At 36.0% G+C, this 20,396-nt stretch overlaps 1 protein-coding gene across 9 annotated transcripts in view; it reads right to left on the reverse strand.

Moving 5' to 3' along the window:
* The window catches only part of NAALADL2 (N-acetylated alpha-linked acidic dipeptidase like 2), a 1,180,713-nt gene that overhangs the window by 205,681 nt on the left and 954,636 nt on the right, over window positions 1-20,396 (reverse strand). For all 9 annotated transcript variants that reach the window (XM_074367722.1, XM_074367706.1, XM_045511272.2 and 6 more), the window contains one exon: window positions 14,500-14,646. In XM_074367722.1, the coding sequence (XP_074223823.1) occupies window positions 14,500-14,646 (147 nt within the window). The remainder of the gene's footprint in view (window positions 1-14,499; window positions 14,647-20,396) is intronic.

Genomic DNA, 20,396 nt, shown 5'->3' on the forward strand with positions numbered 1-20,396 from the left:
GAGAGGAATGGGGAAAATGGGCATAATCAAAGCAGCTTTTTAGGAGGTTAGTTTCTGAGCAGTTTGCAGGATGAAATGGTGGGCAGAAAGACTCCAAATTAGGAAACAAAAGTCCAATGTGCTGGAATAATGAATGGCGTGAATTAGGCAACAATTATTAGAGATTAAATGACAGCAATGAAATACATTATCAGAAAAAAATAAATTGAACTCAGCAATTGAGTGGTTGGCAAAAATAGGAGTCAGAATAATTGAGTGGGGTGTGAAGAAGAAAAACAGTCTGCAGTAATTTCAAGAATTAGAGCTTGGGTGGATGGGCATGTGGCTATGTTCTGGTCAGGTAGTATTAAGTCTGGATTCCGAATTAAAAGGATGTTGTCATACAGAAATGCCTTTATAAATGAATGATTCCAGGAACTGACACTGAATATTGCTATAGAAGAACTGCACACACTCGGGGTGCTGTCACTTTAACCTCCAGAGAGGCACAGGGGTTTGCAGACTTGTAAGACCTGCTCTTTTGAATTTTCTCTGATTTATCAGCTGACAGGTACAGGATCAGATTTTATTTTTCCCCCATAGCATTCTTCAGATTTACTTTATCTATGGTGTGTGCCTCCGTATTTCATAAAGTGTCCAAGAATCTATGGCAATGTTAAAATATTTTAAAATATATATGTAAATTGTAAGAAAATAAATATAATGAAAATTTTAAATGAATCACTCTGCTGTGGCTCAGATACCTTACTAGCTACAAAATCACTTGGCATTGAGCCTTGGCTTCTTTTTATTGCCATTTGTTTGTTTATGCTCATGCCTGCGCACTCTAAAGAGATTATGAATCCCTTGAGCACCATGGATTGTATCATAGCTTTATCTGCTCTCAATGCATAGCATAGTGTTCTGCACAGAGTTTGTGCTCAATTAAATTTAATTGATGATGATGATGAATATTTTTAAGGAAAAGAGGGCTTAAATTACTTTCCTGTTACTATTATATATTTGTGCCTTTCCAAGATTTCGCCTCTCTGAAATATTTTTCACCAACATAAACAAATCTAACAAATGTTTTTAGAGAAACTTCTAGGCCTATAAATCTGGCATTTCTTTTGGCATCAGAATTATAGCTATTGTTTAAAATAAGCTAAATTCCATTCTTCATTTTCAGAAAAATGCTTTCTATTACATATGAAAACACAGACAGAATCCAATAATAAAACAGATAAAAATAGAGATATCATGAACAGCACTGAGATTTGGAAAGCGATACCTTCCACCTCCACCCTCACTCCCACCCACCACCCATCCACCCATGATGAAGTGTCGTTTCTCCTGTGGCACCTCTTGAAAAATGACATCAGAGAATGATAGAGTGCAATGTGGGACAAATCTATTTTTCTGTTGCCTTACAGGTTAATCATAGTGTAGTAACAGCACCAGCTATTTGAAGGGGTGGCATGCCCACTAGACAGAGACATTAATCATGCCCTGGGCCTCTTAACAACCTGCACCCCCTCCCCATCCCTAAGCACACACATATACCTGTGTTCAGTACTAAAAGCAAATACCTATAACTTTTAAATTATGACCTTGGAATCATTAAACATTGATTTATGTACATGTTTAACTCCAGTTCTTTCACTGTCCCCTCTCTCCCACCCTCTTAGGAACTATGATGACCTTGTTGAAGGAATCAAATATGATTACTTCCTTGCAACAGTTTGGAATAATATATTCAGACTTTTATAAGGCAATCTCTGACACCTGTCAACCTAGTTGTCAGACTCTTTCTATTTTCCAGCTTCAACACACCAAGTGCTTTAAAGCTCCTTGAAGTTCAGTTTTCAAAATGTGAGTATGTTGATCTGCAGAAAGATTCAGGCCTTGGCAAACCTGAACATAGGCTCCTTTTAGAATATCATCCTGGGATGGATTATTAAATTAATTACAAACTTATAATGTCTTAGAGTAGATCCTCCAGTTAACATATGTGCCATATTATTTCTGTTTTTATACCATGGAGAGGATTTAATAATTTTGATCAATGCTAATATGTTCATTTCCAAATACAGACTCTACATTGGATATCCTTGCAAAATATTTTAATAACTCAGTAAATTAATATTGAATAAGTTAATATAAGAGAAATCAATTAAAATAATGGATAGCAAGTTTACCAAGCACATGGGTAAAGATTTTTTTTTTTAATGCACACCATTGGCAAGAGTGAGATTAAAAAACATGCTCTTCCTTAAAGGTTTGAAAATGTACCATCATTCAGCAAAGTCTTTTCAGCCTGAGGTTGAAAATATTCATACTTTAACCCAAACTTTATGACTAGAAGTGTACCCCAGAAGAATCAGTGAGAGGAACAAATATCAAGTTTAAAAATGTTCCACAAAAGATTACCTATAAGAACAGAACAATGCAGGTAAACCTAATATCCAATAGTAGGTAAATAGCTGCATTAATTATCATATAATTATACTATGGATTATTACGTTTTATGATGCTTTTAATATATTATTAAATTTGTTTTGCCAATACTTTGCTGAGGATCTTGACATCTATATCCATCAGAGATACTAGCCGATAATTTTCTTTTTTTGTAGTGCCTTTGGTTTTGCTATGAGGGTAACAGTGGCCACATAGAATTAATTTGGGGGTGTTCCCTCCAATGATTATTTTTTAAAACAATATGAGGAACTACATTATCTTAAATAAATAAGAACAATATATACACAGCATGATCAACATTTGATGGAAACAGGAAGGAAGAAAAAAAGGACGGAATTAAGGTTTTTAAGTACACAGTAGCTATAATCAAAGTACTAATTAAAAAACAGTGTCCATCTACAAACGTAAAACTATCAATAACTATGTTTTGAGCAAAGAGTAGAACTATTATGCTTTCTGGTATAATATTTTATTGATATTATGCTACTTGGCAGGTTTCTCTTTGCAAGATACAACCAAAAGGACTGTTGCTACTAATAAAATATAAGAAAACTGAATTAATACTGACTAAATTCTTAACCAACATTCCTTACTTTCTTTCCAGTTTTCTGACTTGAGTTTTAGTTCAGAATTTGTATTTCTCTCACTAAAAATCAAACACAGAAATTCTAATGGTCCTCTGTTAAAAAAAAACATCCAAATATATTACTTTTGCTCAAAATATTGCTCAAAATATTTTGGTTTGCATACACACTACTTGGGGCTCATCACATATTCAGAGTTTTACTTCTCAGAGTAGCACGTGGTCATAATCTTTAAAATGGAATAGATGGCAGAGAGCATTTGAAACCTGCCCAGAGGTTCCATCATGTATTCCTTTGATTAGAAAGTGTTCTAAAATTAACTCTTGCTTTAAAATACATCTCCCAGACACTGCCTCCTTAACTGAAGATTCTTTATTTTGACAATGTCTTTTTACACCTCTTTAGGCTTGAAATTTTAGAGCATACTGTTAGTCGTATTCTGGAAGTAATTTGCTGTATTAAGTACCTCATAGCCTCAAAGTCACAACCATTGAATAGCAACATCTTTTAGAATCCAAGTCAGGTCAATACCCAGCTGATACTGCCAATGATCCTATAATAATTGGTTCAGTCTCAAGTTTTCTTAGCAACTAATCTTAGTTAACAGACTCAAGGCGTTTGAGCAGGTTTATTTAAGAATATTTATCTGTCCTACACCAGGACTACCTATAGTTTGGCATACCCAGTGTTCTAGTATATAGTAATTTGTATTTCCAAGGTCTTTGCATTTTATATCAACACAGACAGATGAGTCCAATCAGGTTCCAGGACTTTCTTTCTAGATCAAGTTCTCACTACCCTGAGCTCTAGAATCTCAGAATTCCCTGCTCACATGGTCCCAGATCTGCTTCCAGGGATTGGGCAGCCCTCTTTTTCAGGTCCATCATTTCCAGGGAAGACTGTGCTTCCAGTGTGTGGCCATAGCAAGTAAGTGAGGAGAAGCTACTTATGGGTGTGACGACTGTGCACAGAATTGCAGACCAGGGTGTCCACACACATGCACAAAGGCCCCTTATGGTGTGAGACAGAGTCAAGGTGGGCAGAAAAAGAAGAGTTATGTCAAGGGTCAAGGGGCAAAGACTGGAGATCAGCTCTTCCCTGTCACCCCACTTTGGCATAGGATTCTCAGGAGTCTGAGGACATTAAATTCAAACCTTTCTTCCTGATAACTTTAGACATGTATTTGTCAAACCAGAAGGAAAAGAGCATTTTTATTTAACAGATTTTTTTAGTTTGATTTATAATAATTAACCTAGTATTTAGCCATATGGTATAATGGCCTCCATTTATACAATTGCCTCATCGTGTTAGGAAAAAGACTTCACTTATAAGCAAATTAAAGACATCAAGTTGGCTGAAACAGGCTAAATTTGAGCATCAACCAAAAAACAAAGTAAATAGACTGGGGAAGCAAACGAAGTGGGAGTAGAAAAGTACACAGAAAAGGCAAGAGATTAACAAAAAGAAGGGAAGGCTACGAAGAGTAAGACCATGTGTGCAGGAAAAGGTAAGAGAAGCCAGACTGAAAAAGAGAGGGAAGAGAAAGTTGAGGAAAGAAGCGAGAGAAAGAGCGTAACATACAGAAAAAGAGTTTAGAAGAGCTGCAGACAGAAGTGAACAGCTGCGAGCAGGGAGGAGTCAGTCTGTACTCACTCTTCTTAACTCCTTCAGTCAAATATGGAATCCCTCTAGGCTACTGCTTCCTCTTACTGCAGAGAAACGGATTAAACTACCTGGGGTCAATGATCTGTGTTTCTCTAAAGGTCAGTGAATCTATGAATGCTTCTTTTCAATCAGTCCATCAGACAGTCTGGGCCAGACACATCGCTGGACCCAGCACTCTCAGGGGACCATCCTCTCACCAAAGAAGCTCCTGATCTCATTCTGACCACTTGGATTGTCCAAAATCACCCATGAAGAGGTGAGAGTCTGCAAACCAAAGACAGTCAGTGGAGTCACCATTACTAACCTGAGCCATGTGCCCAGACGGGAAGAAGTACTTTGAATTTAACCTTAATATTTTGCCATGATCAATGTCCTAATCTAATTTTATTGTTTCAAAGACTAGGTCCCAGCAACACTGACACAAATTTTCTTAAATTCAACTTTCATGTACACACACATACACACGTCATAAGTTAAAAATTCTCTAAACATGGAATATGTGTAAAATTTCTAATGTTCTGATAAGAATTATCAATAAATAAAAATAAAGTGATGAGATTTAAAGAAAAACTGAAAATGACCTTGTGCATAAAGCTACAGTTATTTTTTCCTACATTGCCCACATACCAGTACCACATAAATACTACACTATGTAGACTTAAAATGTTCTTCACTGATAAGAGAAAATTGGGTCAGAATAATTTCAATGCTAAAGCTATTGACAAAGAGACTGTAGAAATCGAAACACTAATAAATAATTTGTTCCCTTTTAGAATTTTCTCCATTCATTTAAAATCACAGGGACGTGAGCATCGTGAAAGGAGTCTGAAGACAACTACAGCTCTCTGGAGACGAACATAAAAGCCAGAGCTTTCATGAGGAAGCAGTAGCAATCTTTACAAGCTAAGTGGCCTTGGCATCAATTGTGTTTTCACTTTTTAGTATTTATGAGACTCCAAGGCCATTGTTGTTGCTTTCCTTGTAGTTTCGATAGAAACATTTGCTTAATAAAAAAAAAACAGATAAAACTATAAGCCTCTGTGTGACACACAATAAGCTATGAAACAGATGTAGAAGACCTGAAACTCCAGATGCAACTGAAGTTGGATGAAGAAGTTGTGGAGAGACAGGGGAAGAAATAACATTCAGGCCACAGCCACCATCCACAGCTATGTGAGCCCTAGATATGCCATTTCCTTCTGACAGTTACAGTTAGAGCATATGGTTACCAATACTGCTCTTAACATTTTAATTATTCATTTAAAAAAGTCATCTAAATTAGTCCCCGCAATGGTTTTGGATGTCAAAATATTCTACTTAAAGGAATGTGGCATTATCATTGAAATTAGAAGAGACAAACTTATCCATCTCCTCATCTTCCAAAATTACCTTGGAAATAAAATTACGAAACAGGGGATGGAATAACACAACATATTAAAGCTACGAGCCTTCATATTAAATGGATAATTAAAATATCATGTTACAAAGGAAACAACAGATGAGCGAATCATCTTCACATCTTTATTTTTTAAACTTAGGAAACTAATTACTTATGTTTAGAGTAGTTAGATTTTATCCTATCTTTCTTATCATGCTTTTTAATCCATTCCCTTATATTTGTTTAAAATGTAAATTCTGGATAGCTTAGACTCTAATTATAGACTCTATTTGTTTTGTAAAAGAATACAGAAACTACTGTAAGTGAACATTAATATCAGTTTTGCCATTATGTGTAAATTATGGCTCATTTTAAATTTTGTTAAGAAATCTTACCCACTTACAGCTGTTCCTTAACTTTGACAGTCATCAAAGCTGAAATATTTAGAACCTTTGCAAAGGAAACTATGAAAAATAGGAATGAGTACCACAGCATTATACACTGCATTCTGGAAGCAGTGGGAGATGGAAAGCATTTTAAAATGATGTCACGGGGCTGAGCCAAGATGGCGGAGAAGAGGGACTCACAGCTCGCCCTCTCCCACAAATACACCAAGAATTACGTCTACAAACCCACTGAATCGCACAGAACACCTACTGAACTCTGGCAGAGTGTCTCTCGCTTTGAAATACAGGAGGAGTCTCACAAAATCTGATAAACAAGTTCATACTGTATAGCACAGGGAACTGTATTCAATGCCTTGTAGTAATTTATGGTAAAAAAAATATGAAAAGGAATATATGTATGTTCATGTATGACTGAAGCATTGTGCTGTACACCAGAAATTGACACAATGTTGTAAACTAACTATACTTCAATAAAAATACATACATTAAAAATTAAAATAAAATGACTTAGAAACAGCCTAAGCATAGGGAAAAGAGCCCAGAAACCTGGTGCTAGAGTGCCAGGTTTGAATCCAAATTCCATCACTTAATAGATGTGTCATATTGGCCAAGTTACCTGACAGCTCTGTGCCTCAGTTTCCTCTTTAGTGAGAGAAGTAATACTAGTACCTTCCTCGTAAGTACCAGTTATAAGTACCTGAATTACATTAAATGCATTAGTAAGTTTAAAGGATTTAGAACAAAACAATATCTACCACAAATGTTACACGAATAGTTGTTAATATCATTTTCCTTGACACTACTGTGCCTCTGTCCATCACTTCACCCTACATTAGAAGCCCTCCTAGCTGGTATGATTTGTCCCAGTGATTGGCAGGATAATTATCTAGAAGTCAGTTCAAATAAGTAATCAGTAAAACAACAAACAAAAACTACATATATAAAATGTCATATGTTAATTTAAAACCTATGTGTGCATGTTTATTGGCCAATATTTTGATGTACAGCTAAGGCCTTTTCTCTGATACTGATCTGTTGAACAAAGGTCCATTCTTTCTTTCTTGTCCTATATATTACCTACATTTCAAGTTGCCTTCTATTTAAAATGGAATTATGAAAGATGTTTTTGAAGTATACTGAGCACAGAATGCATCTAGATGACTACAATTTCCCCCATCTTTGAGAGTTGCCTGGTCCATTTTATATCAATTCTTTATTAGCAACTCACCTTTCAGAGTGTTATCACTATAGGTTTGTAAGAAGTCATTTTTTTTACACTGATGACTTAAAATTTGATGTAACAATTAAATTACCTAACTACTAAAAACAAATACAAAGGGCACATATAGACCTGAGAATAGAGTGGACTCCAGGCAAGTATACCATTGAAAGTGAGAACAAAGCATGAAAAAGTCAGAAGGATCTCACCACAATGAGCTTCAGGGAGCCTTGAGCACTAGTCATTGTGTTTCAAGGGAATGAAAATTGTCAGTGAATCCCACAAATTGGTTAAGTGGAAGTCTGTTTAGAGAATGTCTGCTGTACTTAATTTTTTTATTGTTTACATGTCTGAATCCCAATCTAGACTGTGACCCCTGTGAAGGAACGAGGGCATGATTTACTCATCTTTGTATTTCTAACAAAGTGCCAGATCACAGCAAGTGCTTAATAGCTGCTGGCTAAATTAATAAATGTGTTAAAATTAACCAATATCTGAATAAATCACATCTGGAGTTGCCCTACGTTCTTAACTTAAATGTTGTCAAATTTATAACTTGGTCTCTCATTAAACCCATTGTAAGTACTGAAATTATCACAAACTTCGTGATGAAAAAAGTCCCATCATAACAGAGATGATCACAAAATAATCCCTGAAAATAGTATTAGAGTTAAAATATACTGCATATGCTATACGTTTTGATCCACTGATTACAGGCATTCAGAATAAATGTTCTTATTTAGAGGTCCAAGCAAGGACAAGTGCTTGGGGAAATCTGCCCTTCTTGCAGCCATTTCAAAATATTAGGCAATTTGAAATATGATCTTTTGAATTACCCACTTGAGTCTTAAGAGTTTCTCCATTCTTTGTATTTCCAATACCTGTCTCATATTTCAATTTCTTGTGTTTACTCCTCAGGCTCTTGGAAGCATACGGCAGCTTTAATAGCCCTCCCTCTGTGACAGGCATTTCATATACTGTACAATCAAAGCTTTTCAAGTCCGCTCTATAACTGCTGATTTGTTGATTGGGGTTTAACCTTCTCTTTTAAAAGAAGGCTTCTAAGCAGCAGAATTCTTTGTAGTCACAGTTTATGAGAGTGTTATATTCCCTACTTCATGTTGTTTGTCAGGTGAATGGGACAGCAATACTCAAAGACTACCGGAAAAGATAAACACAGGTTTATACAGAATCACAGTTCAAATCCTCATAACAGGGCAAAGTTGAACAGCTTGTCAGATACTATGAAGAATAAAGCACGGTCACCTTTCAGTATCTTTGGACCCCCACCACGGATACCAAAATGTGTGGATGATCAAGCCCTTTACACAAAATGGCATAATAAATCCAGTTGGCCTTCCTTATCTGCAGGTTCTGTGTGTGGATACAGGGAACCTACTGCAGAACAGTTTAACCAAGGCCATTTCCCCAAATAGCACCTCTCCAAATGTGATCCAGAGATCAGTAAGGGTCCCTGACACCAAACCCGTTTTCATAGTAATAGTGACACCACATGCCCTCTTCACTTGCATTTTCACTCTACATTCACAAGTGTCCAGGTACAAAATTAATATGGTTTCAGATTCCACACTGAAACTCACCTTTAGGAAACTAACGTTTGTCATGTTTTAGTGTATTACCAAAGAAAAATGTCCATCATTATACGAAAAGACTATTAGACCAGATTTCATTCACATATTTCCACCAAAACAACCTATTACAACAGAACAAATGCAGAAATAGATATGAAAATCCAGACGTAGTATTCAGTCACATTAAAGAGATTCGCAAAATGTAAAACAGCGCCCCTCTCCTTATTTATGTGTTCTTGCCTTGGGAAATATAATGACCTTCTGTAAAAATAAGTCACTTATATTAATTTGTAACAAATGTATTATTGATATATTAAATTAATAAATGTTATATTTCTTCAGTTTTAAATTCTAATATGGTAAATATTTACACATAAACAAAAAGTTCTTTTCTTTGGAGTGTTCAATACCTCTAGAGGGCAAATGGGTTTTTAGAACAAAATGTTTGAAAACCTTTACTCTAAATGAAAGCAGGTCTGATTTGAAAATAATCATACCACTTACTGTGATCTGAGCTTTTCCTTTTACTAAAGTCACTTACAAAGATGAAGAATACGCTGGAGAGAATGCTGCAGAACCCCTCTCCTGCTTCCAGCTGGCACATTTTGAAGTAGAAAAGGTAAAATCACATTTCTTAGTTTTGCAGTTATCAGTATGAAACAGATTCTATTAGATACCGCAAAGCATCAGTCCAATTTAAGCACAGTTACACATAATTATTTGGTTCCTTAAGTCAAGAGCTTTTAATTGACTTTTGAACTGTTACTATCTGTTAACATAACAATGACAGTGACTAAGTTCCCGGCAAAGAAATGTAATGACAGAATGATCTCTAGTTTAAATTTTCTTCTACTTAGAACAACAAAACAAAGAATCCACGTGTAAACTCTGAGTTATACTTTGCACCAAAATGTGTCTATGTGTATTGTATCTGTATTGTACAAATCTTTTATCCCATAAAATTAGCTTAATGTTATACACACTACTACATATAAAATAAACAAGGACCTACTGCATAGCACAGGGAACTATATTCAATATGTTGTAATTACCTATACTGAAAAAGAATGTGAAAAAATCTATAAATATCTGAATTACTTTCCTGTACACCTGAAACTAACCCAATTTTGTAAATCAACTATACTTCAATAAAAAAATTACCTTAATGTTAAAGTTCACACACACACACACACACACTCGTACTACTGTGTATCAGTTTAATCAGAACTGATATCAAAGTCATCTAACTTAAAAAGAATTAATAAGAGTTTCAAAACACTTAAGCTACCTGGTTTTCATTCACTGAGTTACCAGATGATATTGAAACAAATTATGCAAAACCCCCTGCTATATAAAAGCTATAATACTCCTTTATCTCATTATCATCTAAATGTTAAATGCTCCATTATAGAGGTAAATTGGGTTTAAAATAGAATATTTCGAGCAGAAGAGCAAAAAATATGAGGTTAAACAGAGTGAAGAACTGAAGCTTCAAATTGTGGTATAAAGCTTGAGAGGGCATGGTTTGATCTCTTGATATACTAAGAAAGCCAGACCCTCTGACATGCCCTATGGAGAGTAAATACACTGATCTGGAACAAAAATTATGTGAAACAGCTGTTAAGTGACAGAAGAAATGTGCATTGGACCACCAGCTTGTCATAAATATTGCACTCTTAATCAGAAGGCATCTGTCTTTTCATTTTCTCTTCAGCAATCTCTGCATTGTATTTAATCTGCTCAGAATGCTTCTCCTAACAGGTGCAACAATGTTTACAAATTGAAAACCTTATTTAAATGAAGCTTACAACTAGAGACGTTTCAATTAACAAGGTGATAGCTTATGAGAAGGAATAATTCTAACATTTGGCAAACCCATAAATTTGTGAAATTTAATTATTAGAAAATTAGAGTATAGATGCCAAGAATTGCTAAAGATGAGAGGTGTGTCAAACAACTTTATGTAATATATTAGCACCCAGAGAAACTACAGGGAAGGTTACTGGGGGGAATGTGGACAAAATTCCAGGAATAGATATTATAAAATGCCATGTTCATCAAAAAATAATTTTAGAATAGTGTCCCATATGTCCATAAAAAGTGGTGTCTGTGGCACTAGTTTCTTTTCCTACAGGTAATTTTTCTCTTATTATCATTATTCACTTGCTGAAACTGAATATAAGAGTTTCATAATCAATTTTGCTGGATTAAAAAAAAGCTGTCAGATATATTAAGATTTGCATTATAGTCACCTAAATAAATTTTAAATAGGTAATTTCTTCAAACACATGAGTATAATTTAGCTTAGAATACATACACAATTTTTAAAGTGAAAGGGACTGTAGAATTACCAACTTTAACTTTTTTACTCAAAATGACTGCAAAGATAGTGAACTCAGTTTCTCCAGCAGCCCAGCAGCTAATATAGTGGACACAAGTCTGGTCAAACATGTGGCCCTTCAGGTTGATCATTCATTTCCTAATTTTTGATTGCAAGGTGTGTTGAAGACATTTTCTTCTTAATATCGTAATTGTAAATCACAATTCAGTCAAGTTTCCTTGGGGAAAAAGAATCCAGTGCGTCCAGAAATCCCAGTTTTCAATAAAGCACAGAACAAACAAAAGGTGTGTGTGGACGGGATCTTGCCCTTGGCATTCCAATTTGCAGACTTTGGTGTAATAGTCAAGAACGTGGGCTTGCTGTTAAAAGAGGTCTAATGACAAGTTGTCTTGGACAGTCATCAGTTTCATAAGCTTGGATTAAACTATTCGATTTTAAGAGCCATTTCATCCTCAGCCAAAAAGAGAAAAAAATTGTGAATAGTAGTAGGTGACTCATAGGGATATGGTAAATATTAAATGAGATGAGGTAATTTAAAATATTTGTTAATATGAAAATACTTAGCAAAGCAAGTACTCAATAAGTGGTAAGTATTATATTATATATTATATGCATAATATATATAAAAATATATTTTAAGTTTAATTGCAAATTCATGAAAAAAGCTCTAGTTTCCTCACCTGCTTTTCTAGTTGACATAGAATAAATAGCCTTTATATCATGGATAAAGACTCAATGTTTCTAATTCCTCTTAATAACTGTATACAAATATCCAGTATAGGTTAACATAGAAAGCAAAGGGTTATTATCAATCTGTGCTTTGGAGAGTTCACCACACAAAATCATCTCATCTCAAGCGTTAAAGATTTTTTAAGGGACAAATCCATTTAAAAAATTTTCCACACTAAAGCAATGTAAACAAGGTCATTTGTTATAAAGCATAGATGATTTTCTTTTAATTATGTTTTTGGGGACAAATACTGTAGAAAATGATTTTGATGATGGGAGTTGGACGTTCTGGTATAACCTGAAAACCTGAGTAGCTTCTTCAGACTAAGCCAGTTCTCGGGGACAGCCCTGAGCCTGAGGAGTTTCACAGCGACAGCAGCAACTTCTGAGAAACTGACTGGGATCTTCCTCCCAACCTTCTCCCATTAACACTACCCACCTTCCAACTGATCCTCATCAAATCCCACCTCCTCAGCCTTAGAACTATGCTTTTCTTAACAATGAACAAGCTCCTCCCTCCCACTAATTTCTTCTTATCTAAGAAAGTTTAGACATCTCCACTAATAGGTAAATCGGACAAGAATGACTATGATGACAGCTGTGGTTGCTGGAGGTCTGACTACACACCTACTGTTAGCTAAGCCTTTACATGCATAGTCTCATTTAATCCTTATTTATAGAGTCATAAGTAAACCAAGGTTCCTCATCTGTAAAATAATTCTGAAAGAAGTTAAATCATCTGTCTAGTAAGTATGAGCCCAAAGTCAAGTATAGTCCCATTCCTATGTCGTCTCTAAATTCTTGTTTCAAACTCAACCAAAATGAACTAGACATGTATTGAATAAAAGCTATCATTCAACATGTTACATGACAGGAGCTGAAAGGGCTCAAATGCGGCAGGGGATGATAAAAAGATGTTACAAGGCATCAAACAGGAGAATTAAAAATGAGTTCATTTCTTAATATATCAATTTCATCAGTGTATCTATGGGCTTGGTAAGAGAAGATACCTCTACACATGGACCACATTCTTCAACATCAAGAGCATGTGGAAATCCAATTTTAAAAAACAGATGCATCATAATGACTGTATTTCCATAACCCAAAAATTCATCTCATTATAACAGAAGTCACCCAGAGTTTCTCCCTCCATGAATTGTTATTGATCGTTAGCTGCTTACAGAGGAAGTAAGGAAGGAGGTGAGGGTAGAGGGCTACAGAGAAACTTACAGAGGAAGTAAGGAAGGAGGTGAGGGTAGAGGGCTACAGAGAAACACAGAGGTAACTAGTGCAAAAAACTATCAGAAATGAAGAGACTGCATATGTGACATCGAGCCTATAAAAACAAAATTGCAACACAACTTTTCAGGAACATCTATAATTCAAAAACAAAGCAGCCTTTACTCTCTTTTCCAGCCACAATATGGTTAAAGTAATGATTACCTTAAGCAGGCCAACCCCAGAAGCTTTTAAATAGCTCCCAATAATGCATGCACAATTTGTAAAAGAAGGTAAAATATTGCAAAAAGTTCGGATCTACAGAGAAACAGTTCCTGTGACATAACTCTGAGAAAGAACAAAAGGCTTAAAGTCCAACAGAAGGATGAACACACTTAATTAAGGTGACTCAGGCTTATCTGATACTCTTTGGGAAAAAGCCTCGTATCCTCACAAAAAAGTAGCACCTTTTCAGGCAAGGGAACTACTGACAAACTTTCGGTAGCTAACCCACAAGACTCACATTAATACACCACATGGGAAATGCTTTTTCCCTTGGGCAAGGAGACGAGGATCTATTGCACCTGTCATCTGTTTCTGTGAATACTGAAGATTACAATTATGTTTTGATGTTAATCCAACAACTGTAAATTTCTTGTTGCGAAGCATGCTGCAAAAATGTGAGTGACAGTATAAATCTTTTTAAATTGATTTCACGACTACTGAAAAGAGCTGATGTTTTCATTCAAATATCCTTACAAAGCCTCTGAACAAGAGTTAACTTTCTAAATGTAGCAGCTTCTTACAGTGTGACCTACTTGGTAAAAAAGACGAATAGCCAGGATAAAATAAAATTCTGTGTGTCTGCTATTTAGTGTGTGAGTGTCTTGTATTTTTAAAAACAATTACCTCTAATGCTTTGATGTCTTCATAAGCAAACCTCACAGTGGGAACTCCAAGATGGTTGATGAAATAATTGGCGTCATCTTGCATCTGTACAGAGCTTATGTTGGTCTCTGGACACTGACCTCTTCTGGAACAGTTGAAATTATTTTTCTGAAAAATATAATTTAAATTGTCAGCACACACTCTGCTTCTCAGGTTATCCCTAAATCAATGCTACTCAAAATGTGGTCCACAAATCAACAGCATCGATGACACCCATGAACATATTTGAAATACAAATGCTTAGGCTCCAGTCGTGTCCTCCCAAATGGGAACCCTTGAGGATGGAGCCCAGGAATCTGTGCAGTAGCATTCCTCTACGATGGTGATTCTCTTTGAAGTGGGACTAGCACTGCCCTATATTAAGATTTGCTTCCTGATGTTGCTTCAAAAGCATTTTTATCATTGTGAAATAAAAATTCATATTTTATGACAAGACAAGAAAAATTTAAACAAAAGTTTCTTCTGCCTTTGCTCTCCTCCCCCTCAACTGTGCAGTGTATCTGCGTTATTCATTGACCAAACCTCCCCCATCGGCAGAAATACCCGCTCAACCGTAAAGAGCAGCATTCTCCTGGCATCAACAGGACAACTCCTTAAAAGAGAACATTCCTTCTTGATCTTGTAAGGGGTCGCATGACCCACCAGGATGAAGGTTAGATCTGCATTATGTAAACTGTCAATAATACATTATTTGAGGTACAGCTCTGTCTCAGAAGACTTATAAAACTGTGCCTTGATTTCTAACCACTGACACAGTTCTCAGAGCTTCTGAGATGCTCTTCCAGGTTATAATCCTCAAATTTAGCTCAAATAAAATTTCCCATTTCTTTCTTAGAGTGACTAATTTTTCACTGACAATCATAGATTTATTATAAACTATAATGACTAATTTGAAATATTATAAAAGACTGTTAAATTCTTTAAAAGATTTAGTTTTTTTTTTTAAGTTTTCCCATAATTTAAAGAACATCTTGGTAGGATCTAATTCTATTCTTAAAATGTTTTTTTGAAAACCACTGAAAAAATGTTGTCCATTTCTTCTACAAAGCATATTCCCTTATGTCTTAAGAGTATATGCCAAATACCCTGGGCCAGAGAGAACCACAAAGCCAAGTGCAACCTCTGGGAAAATACAATATGATAGACTATTATTCCTCAAACTAAGAGTTCTCTAGCATGCAAAACAAATGACAGTAGCTTTACAAAGATAAAACAAAACACAACTAAAAAATCAAAAAGCAGTAAACTAGAGATTTCTATAATTAATACTGATTAAAAATGTCTTCTTCAATAAAATTTCCAAAAAGCTAGACTCTTTCTGAGATGCTGTGGTCTTAAGTGTGAAATGTGGAAGAAGGCCAGTCCCCTCAGCAGTAATCGGGGGGGAGTGAGACAACAGGCACCAACTATGTGCTCAATCCATGTCTGCCACTGAATCAAAATATCGACCCTTCAAGCCTGCCCCATGCTGCTTTGTCATGATAAAACTTCAGAAACACTTCTAAACGCAAAGTATCAGAAGATTTGGAAAGACACATTTTAATACTTAGAAAGTGAATGATTCTAGCTTCTTTCAACTATAATGCTAGATCTTACAAACATACAATAATATTTCAATACTTATCCAATATTTTGAACTCGTAATAGAAAGAAATTTGCCACAAACTTAAAATCAATTAAGATGGAAAGTCTGTGAGTGTTTGTAAACTAGAGAAGGTTTCAAGCTTAATGCCATTTACAAATATCTTGGGTAATTCAGTACTTCGGAAAAAGAAAGGAAAAAGAGTGTTCTACCATACAATCTAACCAGTAGCAACCTAAACCTTTTTACGGTGACCCCTTCACCCCCCAATTTTCTTCTTTTGAAAGCCTAATTTTCTGAAAAGAGTTAATATTCTTTCACTCCCTCATATACTCCTGGGGCAAAGACTCTAAAGACTCCTGGAGGTTTTATATCAGCTGGGATAGTTTAGGGTGGGTCTTGATTCTTCCCAAAGACAAGCTACCCCTAAGTACTAGATCACGAAAAGCAAAGAAACTACTTGATATCGTGAGAAAAGTCCCAAGTATTTCTGAGAGAGCCAGGTAATGAAGATACTTGTTTAACTGGAGTAGACTTTTCTCCTAATTGCATTTGAATGCCCTGGGAAGGTAAGATGTCCCCCAGCGTCCCATCACTCTGTCTCACACTCAGCTCGCCTCACTCAATCACATGTACTGAATGGTGGCAGGAAGCATTTAAATTTGTGAAACTGAGGTTTTTGCACTCTTATAATTAATGAGGTTTTGATGGAATCTAGTCTCTTCTCAGATGCTCAGCCAATAAAATTAAAAATTATTTTAAAGTGGTCTACTTTTCCTTTACTGCAGGAACATCTATTTATTTTAGCGACTGCATATGTATCCTAGTCAACATCAATGAATATATAGCTTTGGTTTAATTTTATTTTGTATACATAATTTTTATATCCATTCTAAATATCAGCCATGCTCCTTAGAAATTTTTTCTCGACAGAAGAATGGCATGGATCAAAAACTGACGTTCTAAATTTTTCAACATGTTGTCTGTAAAAAAAATTTTAATGAAGTTTTTAAAAATAATTGTGGCTTTAAATTTTGATGCCACTTTTACTCAGTCACCATTGTTACATGATTGCTTCCCTCTGACAAAAAGTATTTATTTCCCATACATGCAAGTTCCTAAGATGGCAGAAATGTCTCACTCCAACCAATCCTCACATTCTGTTTGTTATAATAGTTACAGAAAGCAAGATTCTTGTTCGACCTCAGTCTTTCACTGGCCCCAGGCATTCTTTCCCAAGCCAGCAGAGATTCTCTTCCAGTCTCCCTGTTCTTGCCGTGGCTAATTCCACTGCACTTTAATATTTTCTGTGCATTACATTTCTGTGATTTCTTCCAGCTGCATCATTACTTTTATGTTTTGCATCTTTCAGGCAAATCAAAAGGGTAATTAATATTCAGCCTTCAGAATCACATGCCCTAAAACTCTTCTGCATTCTTCCCTCTGCTCTGGTTTGCTTTACTTCACCTGACTAATGGGAAGGTCTGTATTGCCACCTCCATCATATACAAACTCCTTTGTAAACTAAGATCACGACCAGGTGAGCACTACCTAGAATTGTTTAAAATTACACAGTGAAAGGTAAGATCTATTACACCACATCTGTGGTGCTAACCGGGACTATTTACAGAGGGAGGACAGAATACAGAACGGTAGGGTCACGTGGCCTGAGTTAGAGCTGGGCCCCGTAGCTGGGAGCACTTGGCTATTGAACCTCACGTCAGAGTTAAGCCCAAATCAAGGGTAAAACCTTCAAGAAAGCCAATCCAAGATTGGAGGGCCAGGGGGGACACAGGGTTCCCTGAGGAGCCTTCCTGGGGCCTGTTCCTGGCCTACTGGGTTTCCCTATAACTCTTGGGGAGGACCTATCTAGCCAGCCCACAGCACATCTCCTCTCGGTCTCTCTCTCTCTCTGTCTTCTCTTCCTTCCTCTGTCCGTCTCTCTCTCTTCGTTTCTCTGGCCACCTCATTTTCTACCACCTACTCTCCTGTGACTTAACCAGCGGTCAGGGGTGGAACCACAGTACCCTCAAGTCTGTGTTTATTTTGTTCTTTTTTTCCTAACTAGTTTCTGAGTAAAATTTAAAAAATAACCCAATTTTTATATTGGATTTCTCTTTCCCAAGTCATTTCACCTTGGGACTTTCCTTAAGAGGAGAACATTCCTGGCACAGGAACTCTATTCTCTAAATCTTTTCATTATTCATTACTTTAAAATCTAGGCCAAATTTGCAGACCTTAAGTGATCCTAAATCTGCATTCTGATTTCATGTAATTGTTTCCCACACAGCACTTCATTGGACGGTAATAGCTCCACCCCAGGTAACAGATGCTGGTCTACTCAGCCTCTGTTAAGCATGAATATCTGAGAGGGAAGTGGAAAGAGAAGTTATTTCCTTCATTTCTCTAGAAGATAGCCATCATGGGAAAGAGAAGGTTGGTAACAAATTTGTGCAGGTCAATCACTTTTTAAAATGTATTTACAAGGCTGAGTAAATTCAAACAGAGTATTTCATCCAAGGAGTTCAAATTTTTCTAGTAACACTAAGTGTGGAACATTTTTGTTCCAGCTTCTCAATTAAACAAGTTCAGGCAAAGACCACAGTTATGTCACTTGTTTAATTTCCTACTCCTCATCTGTTGAAGACCTGAGATGAAATTAGCATCTCAGTCTTCAAGCTGCAGAGTATACTTGTAAGCTAAAAGGCAAAACCTCACAGCAAATTATTATGTAAGTGAAATATAAAGAGATTAAGTCAGCATTTGCATTAATTGAATAGCAATACCAAGACGCAATGACAGGTTTCTAAAGTATTTAAAAATCTGTTTAACAATTAATTTTATTTATCCTACACTCTGCTTTTGCCTGCATACATAATCATTCTACATACATGAGAAATCTAAGGTGGTTACTTACTCTAACAGCAAGAAAAGTATACCATTCAAAATGAAAGTACCATATTCTACATATTATAATAAAATTAAGTCACTGTCTTTTCATTCCACTGTTATTTTGTAACTTCAGTTACAGGACATATGTATGTATATGCATGACTGAGACATTATCCTGTACACTAGAAATTGATACACTGTAACTGACTACACTTCAGTCAAACAAACAAGAAAATGATTTTTCATTGTGGGCACTGAGGTGGCTGTTATGTGTCATCTTGACTAAGCCATGAGGTGCCCAGATACTTCATTATTATGGGTATGTCTGGGGGGGTGTTCTTGGATGAGATTTTCATTTGAATTGGTAAACTGATTAAAGCAGATTGCCTGCCCTAATATGGGTGGGACTAAATTTAAGATCTGAATAGAACAAAAGGCAGACCTTCCCACCAGTAAGGGAGAACTCCTCCTCCCTAACTGTCTTGAGCTAGGGTGTGGTCTTTTCCTTTCCTTGTACTCAGCTGAAACACCAGTTCTTGGGTCTCCAGCCTGCTGGCATTTGCACTGGCATTTACACCAGCACCTCTGGCCAGCTGCAGATGTCGAGACTGTAGAGAATTTAGACTAATACAGTCTTAGATGAGAGAGCACCTTTTTGTACAAGAAATTTTCATCAGAAATAGTAAAAATTAAACTTGAATGGTGGTGCAAAGAGCTTCTGTGTCACTGTTTGATCAATTGGAGGTATAGTTTCACAAAATTTTGTTACATTTTAACTTCAAAATTTGTAAACCTGATCCCAGGCAATGCCAACATGTAAAGAGGTGAGGAATCACAGAGAAATGACTCCATTTTGAAACCAGAAAGAAACGAAAACTTCTAAAGTCCAAAGGTAATTGTGCTGAGCTTCACTGAAAGAATTTAAGAGATCCATGAACCTAGTGGACCACCCCCCAAAAATTTGCATTTTTATTTTCACTCAATTCTAACTGAAACTTAACAATTTATTCAAATGTGGAGAGGTCATAAGCCCAATAGAATTAGCAGTATCTGTGGCTTTGTGACCAAATGACATCAGGCATTTTCCTAACACATTTCAGTAGTTGTGATAAATTCAACACCATTTGAAAAGATGAAAGTTTTGAGATACTTTGCTGAAATTCAATATGTAATGTGTTTAATTTTAAAAAGCTTACACATTACTAATATGCAAATGTGTGTGTTTTAATATTTAGTTAACTGCAGTTTGATGTAATTGGTTTCTTTTATAATCCTGTGTATTTTAATTTAAGCATTTTAAAACATTACTTCTGAGAATGGGTCTATAGAGGATTTACCAGCCTGCCAAAGTGGTCCACAGCGGGCATCTCTCCTAGCAAAACAA

Source organism: Camelus bactrianus, chromosome 1 (assembly GCF_048773025.1).
Source record: "Camelus bactrianus isolate YW-2024 breed Bactrian camel chromosome 1, ASM4877302v1, whole genome shotgun sequence".
Lineage (NCBI taxonomy): Eukaryota > Metazoa > Chordata > Mammalia > Artiodactyla > Camelidae > Camelus > Camelus bactrianus.